The sequence below is a fragment of the Zootoca vivipara genome, chromosome 1, assembly GCF_965207765.1.
Source record: "Zootoca vivipara chromosome 1, rZooViv2.hap1.1, whole genome shotgun sequence".
Classification (NCBI taxonomy): domain Eukaryota; kingdom Metazoa; phylum Chordata; class Lepidosauria; order Squamata; family Lacertidae; genus Zootoca; species Zootoca vivipara.
The window spans coordinates 12,646,551-12,660,872 of record NC_142582.1 but is presented as its reverse complement, the minus strand read 5'-3'; the positions used below and the strand labels follow the sequence as shown (position 1 = coordinate 12,660,872).

At 43.8% G+C, this 14,322-nt stretch overlaps 1 protein-coding gene across 5 annotated transcripts in view; it reads right to left on the bottom strand.

Annotated features, from left to right (window-relative positions):
* Positions 1-14,322, bottom strand: part of HECW2 (HECT, C2 and WW domain containing E3 ubiquitin protein ligase 2) — a 174,813-nt gene that overhangs the window by 37,808 nt on the left and 122,683 nt on the right. For all 5 annotated transcript variants that reach the window (XR_015946283.1, XM_088653442.1, XM_088653479.1 and 2 more), the window contains 3 exons: positions 11,322-11,424; positions 4,013-4,109; positions 641-724 (listed from right to left, as the gene is read on the bottom strand). Coding sequence is in view for 4 of the 5 variants with exons in the window: in XM_088653442.1 (XP_088509568.1) it covers positions 641-724; positions 4,013-4,109; positions 11,322-11,424 (284 nt within the window). In the remaining variant the exon portion in view is untranslated. The remainder of the gene's footprint in view (positions 1-640; positions 725-4,012; positions 4,110-11,321; positions 11,425-14,322) is intronic.

Below are 14,322 nucleotides of genomic sequence, written 5' to 3'. Positions count from 1 at the left end.
ACCCCGTACAATGCGGGAATCCCTTTTGCCCAACAACCCTGAGATTAAGAATCTCATGCTCTACTGCCGAATGAGCTACTGTCTGTTTCTGCCTTTCCATCTAGATGCGTAGCCACAATTGTGCAAATGCAGCTGTTTTCAATTAAAATGAAAATGCTTTAATCCAAAACCCTTCACTAGTAATTCTGGAAGGCAAGAGATGGTAGAACCAATTTATCAACAAAGAGGCATGAAGCCAGGTTTTTTTTGGGGGGGGGGGCGAGGTTATGTTGAGACAAACACAGGCTACATATGTGCATAAATCTGGGCTACAACCCCCTCCCACCCCCGATATTATATAGGGGCAACATAGCCATGCTATCGAGTGACTCTTTACGACTGATTGGAGTCTATTTGGACTGACAGGTTTCTCGAGATAAATAAATATCCTCGACTCAAAGCAAGCTGCAATTTAGAAACATAACATGGACAATTCTGTCATCTAAATCCTCGGCTGCATCTCCCCCCAGCTTCATTTTGAAGAACTGAAGGGAGGGAGAGATTGCCGAGGTCACCACAGCAGTTTGCAGTTTGCACAAATGTTCCAAGGTGATTAAAAAAACGAACAAACCCATATTCATTGTAGAACAGCACCATGTACCTTAGTAACATGACAAGGTCTGCGTCACTGGACAGGCGCACAAGTCCTGGGGTCCCTTCAGTCCGAATAAACTGGATCTTCTCCCTGTTGAGGAAGGCACAGCGTTCTAAAGCATCTCTTGCAAACAAGGCACTGACGTACGCCAGGACAGCGAGGAAAAGCACTGGGTATATCAAGTGCACCTCTAGATTATCCCTCTGTATTTCAGGCACCATTTTCCGACCTGCTGCAACATGTCAACGTGAATGGAGGAATCTCGCAACCAGCCCCGTCCCCCCATCCCACCCAAGCCCCCCTAAATGAACACATTCGGAAAAATGGTGTGTTGTGTTTTCACTGTCGTTCTCATCTCTCAGAAGCTCAAGCGCTGCTCCCAGGTACCCCAACCAATGGAAATCAATTCCTCAACTTGACACAAGTAGTGTGGCTCTGAATTCCAAGCAGCAGCTCAAGCGCCAGAGAAGGCTATTGCTATTCCGAAAGAACATGTGCGCACCTGCTCCGCTCTCAGCACAAACGCCAAGAGAATCCTGTTAATTTTCAAGAGCACAGAGCTTACCAGGAGCGAGAGGGGGGGGGGGACACAGAAAGGCATATTGTTCTGCAAACCCAGCTCAGTCAATTTGATATGGTGGCAGCCTGGTGAGCTTCTGCCTGTTTTTTTATGAACCACTTTTTGACTGACTTTTTAGGGGAATGGGCGCAGCTCAGTGGAAAAGCATCTGCTTTGGATGCAGAAGGTATACCAGGTTCAATCCCTGGCACCTCCAGGTAAGGCCGAGAGAGGCCCTCTGTCTAAAACTCTGGAGAGCTGCTGCCAGTCAGTGTAGACAATAAAGAGGTAGAACAATGGCCTCACTCTACTCCAGGCACCCCCAAACTGCGGCCCTCCAGATGTTTTGGCCTACAACTCCCATGATCCCTAGCTAACAGGACCAGTGGTCGGGGAAGTTGGGAATTGTAGTCCAAAACATCTGGAGGGCCGAAGTTTGGGGATGCCTGCTCTACTCCCATGTTTTGCATGATGCACCAGCTCTTATACAGTAGCAACTTCCAGAGGAGCACCCATGTTAAGTCTTTTGCACCAAACCAGCAAGCAGTGCTGTGGCGTCTTAAAAGACCAAACAATTCCTAATGTCATAAGCTTTCATGGACTACAGTTTTGCTTCATCAGACAGCTTCAGATGCAGACGATCAATTGAACTGTAGTTCATGAAAGCTTCTTCCATAGTAAATCTGTTCGATTTTAAGGTGCTACAAGAACCGCTCTTGGTTTTTAATAAGTTCCTCTCTGCATGCATGAGCACACTTTGCATTTTTTAAAGAGGGTAAAAACCTGAAATTCTTCCTCCTGTCAGAGTTTTTAGAATTCGTATATCGTTTCTGTAAAAAGCAGCCATTGTCATCCCTTTTTGTTGCTGCTGCTAGGGTGTGTGTAAAAGATCAAGCCATTCCTCTTCATGTAAGCACCTCTTCCTTTCAGAACCACGCAGACAGGATTTCCTTTTGGTTCATTTCTTGCCTTGCAGGGCTGTGCTGTCACTATTTGTCACTCTGAGAGACTTTTAAAAGTCTCATGATGCTGAAAGAGAACCAATGCAGCTACAGCTGGTTTCACTCTTTTCCCATCGCCATTCATCACTCATAGAGTGCTGGCCAGAGAGAACAGTATGAGCATTCATATCCTCTCCCTGGACATAATTCAGGGGGGAAATAACAACACTAAAAAAGTACAAAAATTTCTGGCAGTTATTGGTTCACACACCTAAAGCGAAGAAGCAATGGCTGCTCCCCATCTCTGAGAAATCAATGCCTGGACTGGAACCCAGATCTGTCCCAAACTTTACATGAAACCATCTCCATCTTGGAAACAACTCATGCCTGCAACATCCAGAAAAAATTCTTCGATTTTTATTTTTCCTACCTCCCATTCTCCACCACTTTGAGCAGCATTGTGGAGAACTCAAAAGCTTGTCATACCTTTCATGACAAATTTGGGAGCAGACCTGCAGGAGCACTAAACAGAGGGGGCTTTCTGGCGCCATCCTGGCCCCTGCCTGGTGTGCTCTCCCAGCCAGCAAGTCAGTGTGTGTGTGTGTGTGTGTGTGTGTGTGTGTGGTTTTCTGCCTGCATCTGTTTGTTATTCCTGCTAGATATCCGCCTGGGAGTTTGGGGGCTGACTGCAGTGAGTGGAATTGCTTGCTTAGTGAGGGAATACAGCTAGGGCGTGGTTGCATCTAGAGCCTGCCTCACTGTAAGAATAGGCTGCGTCATGTGCTGCGGGATTGACCCCGAAGTACAGCCCCCGAACCCTGCAAACCTGGAAGTGAGTGTTCCGGTTTGTGAACGTTCTTTGGAATCTGAACGTCCGACGTTGGTTCCGCAGCTTCCGATTGGCTGCAGAAGCCACACCTTGGTTTCCTAACATTTTGTCCAAACAGACTTCCGGAACAGATTCCGTTCGACTTCCGAGGTACGACTGTAAATGACATCCAAGGAGATTGTCGCTTTGACTTGCCACTTTGGGGACCCGTAGAGACAGGTGTGCCTCCCTCCACGGTCAGGATATGGAACTGTAGGCCAGGCACTGTAGGAGACAGGTCTGCGATCCTTACCCAAGGGGACAAATTTGGTTGGTGGTGCCCCCCCCCCGAGTGACAGACGGGGGGGGGGGAAGTGTTGTAGAGGTGCTACTATCTTCCATCTGACATTACGAGATGCAGCTCCTACAAGGCCTTAGTTTATTATCTGTATATATTGATTTTGGATGATGGTGCTAGGATGTACCGGGGTGGGCAGGTAGCTGCGAAGATGCTGCCCCAATTTCTGCGGTGGCGATGGGGAGTGGGAAGTATTGTTGGGAGTGCAGGGAGTCCACCATCCTCTGAGGTGGAGGCAATTACAAACTATTACTTACGTTGCAAGCCTGAGTGAGCCTGGGGTTTGCACACTCCCCTTTTCCTTTCGGTGTACGGTAACCTCAAAGAAGAGATTTGGATGCATGCACTTAAGTGTTTTGTCTGAACCTGGACAAACTGTGCTTAGTCTCAACTACAGCTGGCTGAAGCAAGCCAGTTTCAAAGCTTGTTTTGTGAAGCAGACTCATTCAACAGAGCACAGTTAAGATTGACACAGTTGAGGGTTTGGGTGCAATACTGAACCGTTGCACTAAATTGAAATCTTCCTTGCAGCTGTGCCGAGCTGGGGGGAGGCACAAGACTCAAACACACAATAAGCCATAGTTTTATCATTAAGGCTGAACACAAGTAATAAACAGATATATTAAACAGGCTGCCATATTTTGCTTGCAACTCAAAATTAAACAAACAGCCGGCTTTGATGTTCGGAAAGAAAGGTTAGTACTATGCTCACCTGAGTGAATGATTCCTGGTAAGATCTGGTTGCCGCTCCTGCAGAATTTCGAAGATATTGGGCTGTCGCAGAAAGGCGACAATCTTGTCGTTGTAAGCTGAAAATTCAAGAAAGGGCACCTTACTGGAAAAGGTCTATTAAATATACAGCTAAATTTCCTCGGACACGGGTGGCGCTGTGGTCTAAACCACTGAGCCTAGGGCTTGCCAATCAGAAGGTCGGCGGTTTGAATCCCCACGATGGGGTGAGCTCCCGTTGTTCGGTCCCAGCTCCTGCCCACCTAGCAGTTCGAAAGCACATCAAGTGCAAGTAGATAAATAGGTACTGCTCCGGCAGGAAGGTAAACGGCATTTCCATGCGCTGCTCTGGTTCGCCAGAAGTGGCTTAGTCCTGCTGGCCACACGACCCGGAAGCTGTCTGCGGACAAACGCCGGCTCCCTCGGCCTATAGAGCAAGATGAGCGCCGCAACCCCAGAGTCGTCCATTATTGGACCAACTGTCAGGGGTACCTTTACCTTTACCTACCATCTCCCTCAGAAATGGATGCCTTTGGAGAAGGTGTCTTTTCCAAAGGGACAACAACTATCTTTTGGCATGTAGTTCCCGCTAGCTAAATCTAACCCTTAACATGATGATAATAATGGTGCAGTGGTCCAGGATCATGGGGGTATTGAAGACCCATTACTATTTCTGCAGCAGGGTCCCTGTCTCCAGCATGACAGAGCCACCCAATCAGCATGGAAAGGGAGCTTTTTAGCCACTGTATGCTCTGAAGCTAAGCATTACAAACAATGAAAACACAAGGTGCTTTGGTTCCAAGGGAATAGTGCTCAAGCTATGCTATAAAACAGAAAAGTTAAGCCACCCCGAAAGAAAATATTGGAGCACTCCAAATCATCTGCCCCTGCATGCGAGCAGAAAATAGTAGATATAGCTAAAAGGCAGCACATGAAAACTTGCATTAACCATTGCAATCTAATTATTATTATGATTTTGTAATCATAAGATTATTCTTAGAAACACAGAATTGTAGAGTTGACCATGAGGGTCATCTGGTCCAACCCCCGGCAATGCAGGAATCTTTTCCCAACGTGGGGCTCAAACTCACAACCCTGAGATTAAGAGCCTCGTGCTTTAACAACTGAGCTATCCCAGATGCTAAGAGGCATGGTCATGCGGGGGCATGGCCATGACTACCACAAGACTCTGCACCATCATAATTTGCCACTACACTACTAATGATTTTACTTCCTTTCTTTTTTTCAAAGGTGGGGGTAGAGCAGCGTTTCTCAACCGCTGTTCCGCGGCACGCTGGCTGGTGTGCCGCGACGTGCGGCGACGAGAAGGGCTATTTGCATTGTCACGTGCCTGGCGGCCGCCAATAATCAACACTGACCCGCCGGAAAGGAAGCCGGCTGGGTCACGACGCGGGGCGAGCGCAGCTCTCAACAGCCACCACCACGGGAGGGTGGTTTTATACAAACTTAAAGAAGCTGGCTGGATGGGCTCAACCTGAAACTTGCTGAGCAAAGGATTGTGCTGGCAGAGAAATCAGCAGCTTGTGAAGCCTTATTACAGGAGATTGCAACCAACACAGCAATTGGCAAGTGTTTCTTACAGTCATGATTATATAGTCAATATAGGGCGGCACAGAGTTAAATTTTTTAACTTTTTTAATGGTGGTGTGCCTCGTGATTTTTTTCATGGAACAAGTGTGCCTTGGCCCAAAAAAGGTTGAGAAACACTGGGGTAGAGCATGGGGAGAACCAGAATAAAGGTGATTCAAAGTTCTTGTAAGATTCGAAGTGATGTAGGTACACAGGTGGAGGAACTTGTGCCATTGGTGTTATTGAATAGGTTAGCTGCAGCAGCATCAAAGTAGCTATCCACCCAGGAAAAAAATTGTGACAGTGCTGCTTCCTGTAGCAAGAACCACAGTTTATAAGTAACGATGTCTAGCTGCTTGGGTGTGTTGATCCGCAGCCATCCGGTGCAGACAAAATTTAACCAAAAAAAAAAAAAAACCCAGCAAACTAGAATTGTTATTAGAATGTACTAGACAAATGCTTATAGGAAAGGTTAATATTTTGAATACATTCAATTTAAAGGGAAGGTATATGCATCGGGTATTGACAGGAAGTCATAACGGAATATTCACAAGGGGTTTTTTCTTTCTTTTTTCTTGTTTTTTTCAGTTTATAAGGAAAGAAACAAGAAATGTAACAACAGATAACAATATTGATGTATGTAATTTGTGGTATTATGCAATTGGTGGTATGTGTGTTTGTATATGTGTCTGCATTTGTGTGTTTGTGTTTGTAAGGAATGTTGATGTATGGAAACTTGCAATAAATATAAAGGGGGCGGGGAGAATCCACCTACGGTAGTAAGAAAAATTAAATTCAGAGTACAGAATGAACGTTATCACTCAGGCTCCAACCGGATAGGCAACACAAACCTTTGCATGCTTACTCGCAAGCAGGATGGATAAAAATCAATGATTTTTAAAAATATATATATCAAAAAATGGATCTTATTTATTTAAATTGGATTTTTAAAATAAAATAAAATCTCTCTAAAGATATTTTTCTATTTAAATTATATTATAGTCCAAAGTCTATGCATCAGGAAATTGGGATTTGTTTTAAGTTTTTCATGTGTGCTAAAACTCAGTCTTAAGATGTGTGGTTTTTTTTAATTGTTTAACCACATGAGTTAACAAACATGGATACATATGCTATAATGTAATTGCTTTAGTTAAATAATTTGTTTAAATTGTTATTAAGGAAATGATTATTTTTCTCCTTCCAATAAAGTACAGCAGAAAAGTTGTCCAGATATAAACAGTTAACTTATTAAACCTCACAATAATTTCATAATTGTCTATGTATTTCTAATAGTATAACCAAATCAATAATCTTGATATAACTGTCAAAACTACTCTGAAAATTTATTATTCCAAAAATGAAACCTTCCCCTGGTTGTAAATATTAAGATGATACCAGCAAGAATGAGTCTTTCTGTAAAAATAATGATTTAAATCAGGTCTTACTGACTAGTGATTTAAATCACGAATTAAATCGATTTGATTTAAATCAAATCCACCCTGCTCAGAAGTAAGCCCACCTAAGTTCAATTGGGCTTGCTCCTTACATAAGTAGGTTTAGGACCAGAGCCTAAAAGGCCTGGCACATATTCTGTAGTAGTTGCTTTTGAAGTAGAGAAGCTTCTTCAAAGCGTTACCATATGCAACACTGAAAGAACGGGCAGCAGCAGCAGCTTAAATCAGCAGTGACTGTCAAGAAACAGCGCTGCTGAACAAACATCCAGGCACTCCATCAGGTTAATTGGCCGTGGGTGTCTTCCCCCACAATGTGACAGCTGCTACATTCAGTGAATTAGCTTCTGTTCTTGAAAGGCATGAATCACCATAACCGGAGCCAATGGGTTTTGCTGTGTGTAAGTAAGAATCGGGCGCACAAGCAGTTTCCAAGACAACTCAACCCACTGAAAAGACAAAGCTGATATGAAAATCAACAGTGCTGCGCAGAAACCAGAGCCGCTTATTAAACTGGTGAGCACCTTGCAACTTTCATAATTGAGCATTTCACGCAGAAACAGCACACAAAAATGATCAGCCTGAAAGAATGCTTTTCTGTTGAAACTGCTCTTGCTGTTCTGTTCTTATAACAATCTGCTGCACACTTAAGGTTGCCGGATGCAGAATATCAAACTGTGGTACACTTAACTCGCATATTTATTGAGCAAATGTTCACTGCCTATATTTGCAATTTTCAATGTGTGATTTTTTTTCAAGCAGATCTTTCTGAACAGCTTTCATATTTTTCCAAAGCTCAGCAAGGCTACAATGTTCATATGAAATGCCACACAAACAGAGGCTTCTGCCACAGAAATTTTATGCAGAGATATATATCCATAGATAACCTAATATTTATGAATAACTAGCTGGCCCTGCCACGCATTGCTGTGGGTGACTCAGGGTCCTAGTTTTCCAGGAAAGGGGAAGGATGTGTCCCTCGCCCCTGGGCTATGTGTCCCCCCCCCCGTTGTTGTGCCTCATCCCTGTGATTCTTCCCATCCTGTCGTGACCCATGAGGTATCCCGTTCCCTCCTCCCCCCACCCCGGGTCATCCCTGTGACTCCCCCCACCCTGGCCCAACCCATGACCTATCCGGCCCCCTCATGATCTTGTTTTGGCCTTGGAGATGCAGCTTCTGAGTTCTATTTCCCCAGCATGCACTTTTGTGGAGGACGCTAGGATACCCTTCCCTCTGTTTTCCCTGGTGAGTGTTGGCGCCTCCCCACTGTATCTCCATACCTTGGCCCCCACCCTTGGAAAAGGAACTATCAGCTTCTGGGTTCTATTTACCAGCATGCACTTTAGGGTAAGTCCTGCGTTCTTGAACACGGGGTTTGGGGTTTTTTAGCTGGCGCAGGTGTGACATCTGTCTTAGCAAACTTCATAGGAACCTTCAGACATTCGCTTTGGATGTTGTGTCAAAATTTGAGTGCGGTCAAGCGGTTCCAGAAAAAAGTGGACACACACCCACATACCCTTTTTACATTTATATATAGAGAGAGATGTTAAATAATGTTCAACAAAGGCAGGATGTAGGACGAAGGAGTGGGAGAGGAATTCACTTGGTCTCTTTTTGCAGCAAACTGGCCCAATCTGACACTCCCAAACTGATTCGGGGATTGGAATGCAACTCCCGGGCAGATCACACAATTTTCTGAATTCTGCACATTGGTTTCAGTGTGCAGAATGTGTGCACAAAAATACCTATTTTATACAAAGCATGTTTTCAAAAGGTGCATGTTCATGGATGAATGCACTGAAAAGCATTGAAAAGTGTACAAAATGGTGTACCATATAAATGTGGTCTTTTGTGATATATATATATATCCCTGCACAAAATGTAATGGAATAGCTGTTCAGAGAAACCCTTTTTTAAAAAGTCTTCTTAATGCATATTTGACTCTGCTTTCGTGTAAGCAGACACACAAAGCAACTTGCAAGTTTAAAAACAACAGAACATTAAAATGTAAAAGTAACAATTATCATTTAAAAAAACACATTTTTATGACAGAAATTAGATCCTGCCAATTGCTCTACACCTTCAGTAATGGTGGCCAAGCTCTGTTTTAGTAGGCCAAAACAAGGGACTTACTACAACACTGACACTTCTTGATAATTGAGTGAGTTAACAAGACACCCCTCTCCCATGAATGGCTTTTTGACTGAAGCCTGGAGTTTTACATCCACTCTAGATGTAGGAGTTGTTTGGCACCATCCATGTCTGAAGTCGCATGCTCAAAATTGCACCCATGTGATCTGTATTAAAGATTTACACCAGCATACATCTCAGAAGCTGGATTCCTTGATTTTCATACCAAATGGAACATCAGTATTCAAAAGTAAGGCTCAGACTGATCTTTCAGTTGACCTGGTTTGTACTTCACATTAAAGCCATTGTTTTAAGACTACCTGAGGTTTAATGTTAATGAGCAGCATGCAGGTGAATGCAGAACTCCCCTTCCTAAGGGACAAGACATTCTCGCTGCATCTGTGAGCCCTTTTAAATAAAAGTTAGGTAATTCAGGTAACTCATAACTTACATGAGAGTTTGTTTATGGGGGTCCAGAAAGCCAGGAGCCCCCACGTGGAGGGCTGCTTACTCTGGGTCAAAGCTTTCCAAACTTTTCATTTTGCAACACAGTAATTCATCTTTCCTAGCTGGGAAACAAACCCTTTTCCAGCCCTGGGAGGTGTGTGGGGTGCATATGTGCAACACACCTACACAATGTTAGAAACTGAGATGTGAAAGCTAGGAGCTAAATGGCACATTAAACCTAGGTTATGGGCACTATAACGAAATGTCTAAGGGCGCTTTTTTATAACAAGAATACATAGCTGAAAATGAATGAACTGCAGCTAAAATCTTATCTTCATTGTTCACATGGTCTAGTCCTCCTCTGAAGACTGCAAAAAACAAAGCCCTATTTCTCCTGCCCCCCCCCAATATTCTTAAGAGGGTCTCTTCTCCAGTCTTCAGAGAGTTAGCTGGAAGTGGGGAGGCAGAAAAAGACCCCCCTTTCCTTCCAACTCTGCAGTTTTTAAATCTGAAATCTTAGGCGCAGAACTGCTCCCAGAGCTCGCATTAATGAAATTCCCTGTTGCAAAACGCGCCTAGAACAATGGGAGTTTCGAATGCTGCACCTACACACTGCAGATGACACACTCACACGTCGACACGCAGTTTGGAAAGCTCTGTTCTAGGACCCTACCAGATCCCACACACTTCCTTCCCAAAGCCCAACGCCTCGTTTACCCAGATTTGGCAAGGCAGCACAAGGGCTCTGGTGCCACCTTCCCAAAGCCAGGTAAGCCCGCAATTGCAGCTATGCACAGGTGGAGAGGATAACTAATAAATGGCAAGCGAGTTTCCTCCTCTCTCCATTTATCCACACCACCATCCGTTGCAAAGCTGCATTCATGTAAGTAAAATAAGCGTAATTTGTGAGTTACCTGTATACACCTCCCCAACCCCGGCAATGCCTTGCTACAGATAACTTTTTAAAGTCCCTTTTGTACAATGTGTTCCTAGTTACATAAAAAAAATTTAAACTGTGAAGAGGCTTTGCAATCTCACCGACAGCAAGTGCTCACTCTCAGAGAGCAAGCTTCCCACTTCCAGCCCTGTCTAACTAAACTCTCACCCATTTCTCTCAGTGTTGCTGTATTGAGCTCTGGTGGGTGGAAGTTGCTACCAGTCCAGCAGCTAATTAGCTAGAATGATTTGAATGTTCTTTCTCCAACATTATCCTCCTACCCTGTCCTATCGTCTGTCAACATCAGACTCTAGTTAATCCATGTCTTTGGAGTGGCCTCCAAATAGGCGTTCGGCTCAGGTAGTCCTGCAAAATGCTGGATGCTTGGCAACCCTAAGGCACGAGGCTGAGAAAAATGCTCCCAGAAAACCAAAATAACCAGCTCCAGTTGTAGAGGAACACCTCCTGGGTTACAACATTATAGCACAGCATTTAACACCAAGAGTTTACCCCAAGCAAGATGTGTGCATATAGCAGAGCCACACCTAGTATCTCACAGTATACATCTCACTTAAGTCCACTCGTGCAACACTGGATCCTGCCCAATATTTTGGGTTGTTTTTTTTAAGAACAGCAGTAAATTGCAGGAGAAACCTCATGCCTTAAAATGGTAACATAAGACACAGCCCTCCTATGCAAAATTCAAACAAAGCATGATTCTACAAGGCACACATACCCACAGGAACCATGTCCTGGTATTGAGCCCTGCTAACTGTGTTGAATGTGCTTGATGGCCTCGGCAAAACAGGAGGTCCTGAATGGCGGGAATCCTCTCCTACCTGGAAGAATGAAACAAAAAAATGGATGTCATTATTATTAGGTACAAAACTGATTTGATTGTTTTGGGGGGGAAAGCAGCCATGGGGAAGCAGGTTTTGGTTGGTGAGAAGTGGTGACATGAAGTTTAATACTTTCCCATTAAAAAAAATACAATCCTGTCTGAAGCTGCTGTTTGAACTTCAACAGAAGCCTCCATAGGCACTGGTGGGAGCTTCCCCTCAAAATGCAAATAGCAGCTTCAGAGAGGAGTTTTCTGTCAGGACTGAGCAAGGCTGGGGGAGAGAGTTATACTTTCCCTCAAGAGTCTCAAGACTGCTCATTACACAACCCCAAATCCCAAATGTGCACGTTAATTACATACACGTATTAACTACATTATAGTTTCCAGTTGTTGTAGCTTTTGGGCCAAAGCGAGATGATTATCAAAAGGACCATGTTTGTATTGTCAGAAAGAAACGCCTTACTTTACATTGTCATTTAAAATATTTTTAAATATAGTAAAGCAGTTCTGCTTTACTAAGATGTTTTAGTAGCCCTGGCCAGACATTTAACCTTCTGCCATGTTTGAGGTCCACAACAACCTCCAGCGGGGAGTCTTTTAATTATGCAAAAACTCCTCCTACCCCAACTTCACATTACATCCTCTCTTCTAGAACAAAGCGATCCCAATTATGCTTTTTTAAAAATAAGAATAAAAATATTGTGTCTACGTATCAATTAGAAACCAGTTAAAAGTGCATGGGTGACAAATAAAATGTAAGTGCCTTCACAAAAGACTCAAACGAGGTGAAAATTCTCATCTAACAAGCTTTAATACAATTTCAACTCTTTTTTCTGTTTTCTTTTTACTTTGGTATCTTTCTCAAATACATCCAGTTAAAAGCAATGGGAGAAATTCAGTGTAGCACTATGGCAACCGGTCTATCACTACAAACATTTCAGCTTGCCACACAGAACAATCCCCGTCTCCAACTGCATGCTGTTCTCGGGGTTCTTCCAACTGCTCCACTGAGCCAATTTTTGGGGTGACGTGAGGAGAGGAGGTGCAGGTATGCATGGGAAGATGTGAGAAAGCACTGCAGTGCTAGCTAAAATCCTTGCAAGGGTTTCTGTTAGCAGGCTTTGCAAACTGAATCCAGGCCGAAGTCTCAGCTGGTACCTGTTTGACTCAGTATCTGTTTAAGAGCTTTTGCAAGTATTAAAGGGCCACAATGCACTCTACATGGGGCTACCTTTGAAGGTGACTCGGAAACTACAACTAATCCAGAATGCGGCAGCTAGACTGGTGACTGGGAGTGGCCGCCGAGGCCACATAACACCGGTCCTGAAAGACCTACATTGGCTCCCAGGACGTTTCCAAGCACAATTCAAAGTGTTGGTGCTGACCTTTAAAGCCCTAAACGGCCTTGGCCCACTATACCTGAAGGAGCCCAGGCACTGAGGTCTACTTCCGAGGGCCTTCTGGCGGTTCCCTCACTGCAAGAAGTGAGGTTATAGGCAGCCAGGCAGAGGGCCTTCTCAGTAGTGGCGCCCGCCCTGTAGAATGTCCTCCCATCAGGTGTTAGGGAGATAAAGAATTGCACAACTTTTAGAAAACAGGGAAGTTTTTAATGTCTGACATTTTATTAGTTTTTAAATATTTTGCTGGAAGCCACCCAGAGCGGCTGGGGAGACCCAGCCAGATGGGCTGGATATCAACAATAAAATTATTTATTATGATTATGATTATTATTATTATACCATTATTCTACCTACCAGCAACCATTATTCTACCTATCAACCATAAAAATCTCAGTCTGGGCTGAGAGTTTAAAACAAGCTTTTATTTTACTTTGTGTACCATTTAACAGACAGGAGAAGTTCTGCTTCCGCTGAGAACTGGTGTGAGCTTGAAGATTTTTTCTCAACATTTGAACAAATCATAATTGATTGCAAGTAACCCTGCTTTTGATACGCACCAGAACAAACAAGCTCAGCTGACATGGCAGGCCTTGGTGAATATTCTTTATGGCTTTATACTTGGGTCCCATAGAGGAAGAACAAACGACTGTCACTTCCCTTCACAGTTACAGCTGAGTACATACTGCTCTGTAAGAGCAACCTTTACTTCTGCAATTTCCTGGCTCCCATAGGTCTCTGTTACATGAACTTCGGTTTTTTTTGTAGTTCATCGCTCCCTGCTCCGCATGCTCACTGCATACCCTTTCCTCTCAGTGTGAGAAACATACATGTTTGCAAATCTTCACCCACAACTTTGTGTCATTAAAATAGATCAAACCCAGCTTGCTTTTTTAAGATGCCAAAGAGCCACAAAGAAGCAAAAACACAGAGAGTCTCCCAAAACTAGATTTGTACATTCCTTGGTACAGGAGAAAAGTAAACTCCTCCTTTTGAAGTGTGTCAGGAAGTGGGAATACAAGTATTATTTGCTCTGTCTCCTTGATTTACTTTTTCCCAGTTCTTGAAAGACAGCCCTGCTCCTTCAAACTTTGACCCCAAGAATAGTGAATCAAGCTCAGAAAAGGTCTTTATAAGAAGGAAAAACAAAAATAGTGATGACCCTTCAGTTTTAAAATTGTAACTTTGCAAATATTTGTAAGTTAAAAGGTAAAGGGAACCCTGACCATTAGGTCCAGTCAACTCCATCCACAAGGTAACATATATCACATTTGGGTAAAGGTAAAGGGACCCCTGACCATTAGGTCCGGTCATGACCGACTTTGGGGTTACGCGCTCATTTCACCCGCGTCCCAGAGAAGTTACTAACAGGTTTTCAATATGCACATCACTCTATCAACAGTTGTTTTTGATTTTTGCAACACACTCCTTTGCACTGTGACTTTTAATAAATGGGGGTGGGGCAGAAGAATGACTGTGCACAGACCAATGTGCAGGAA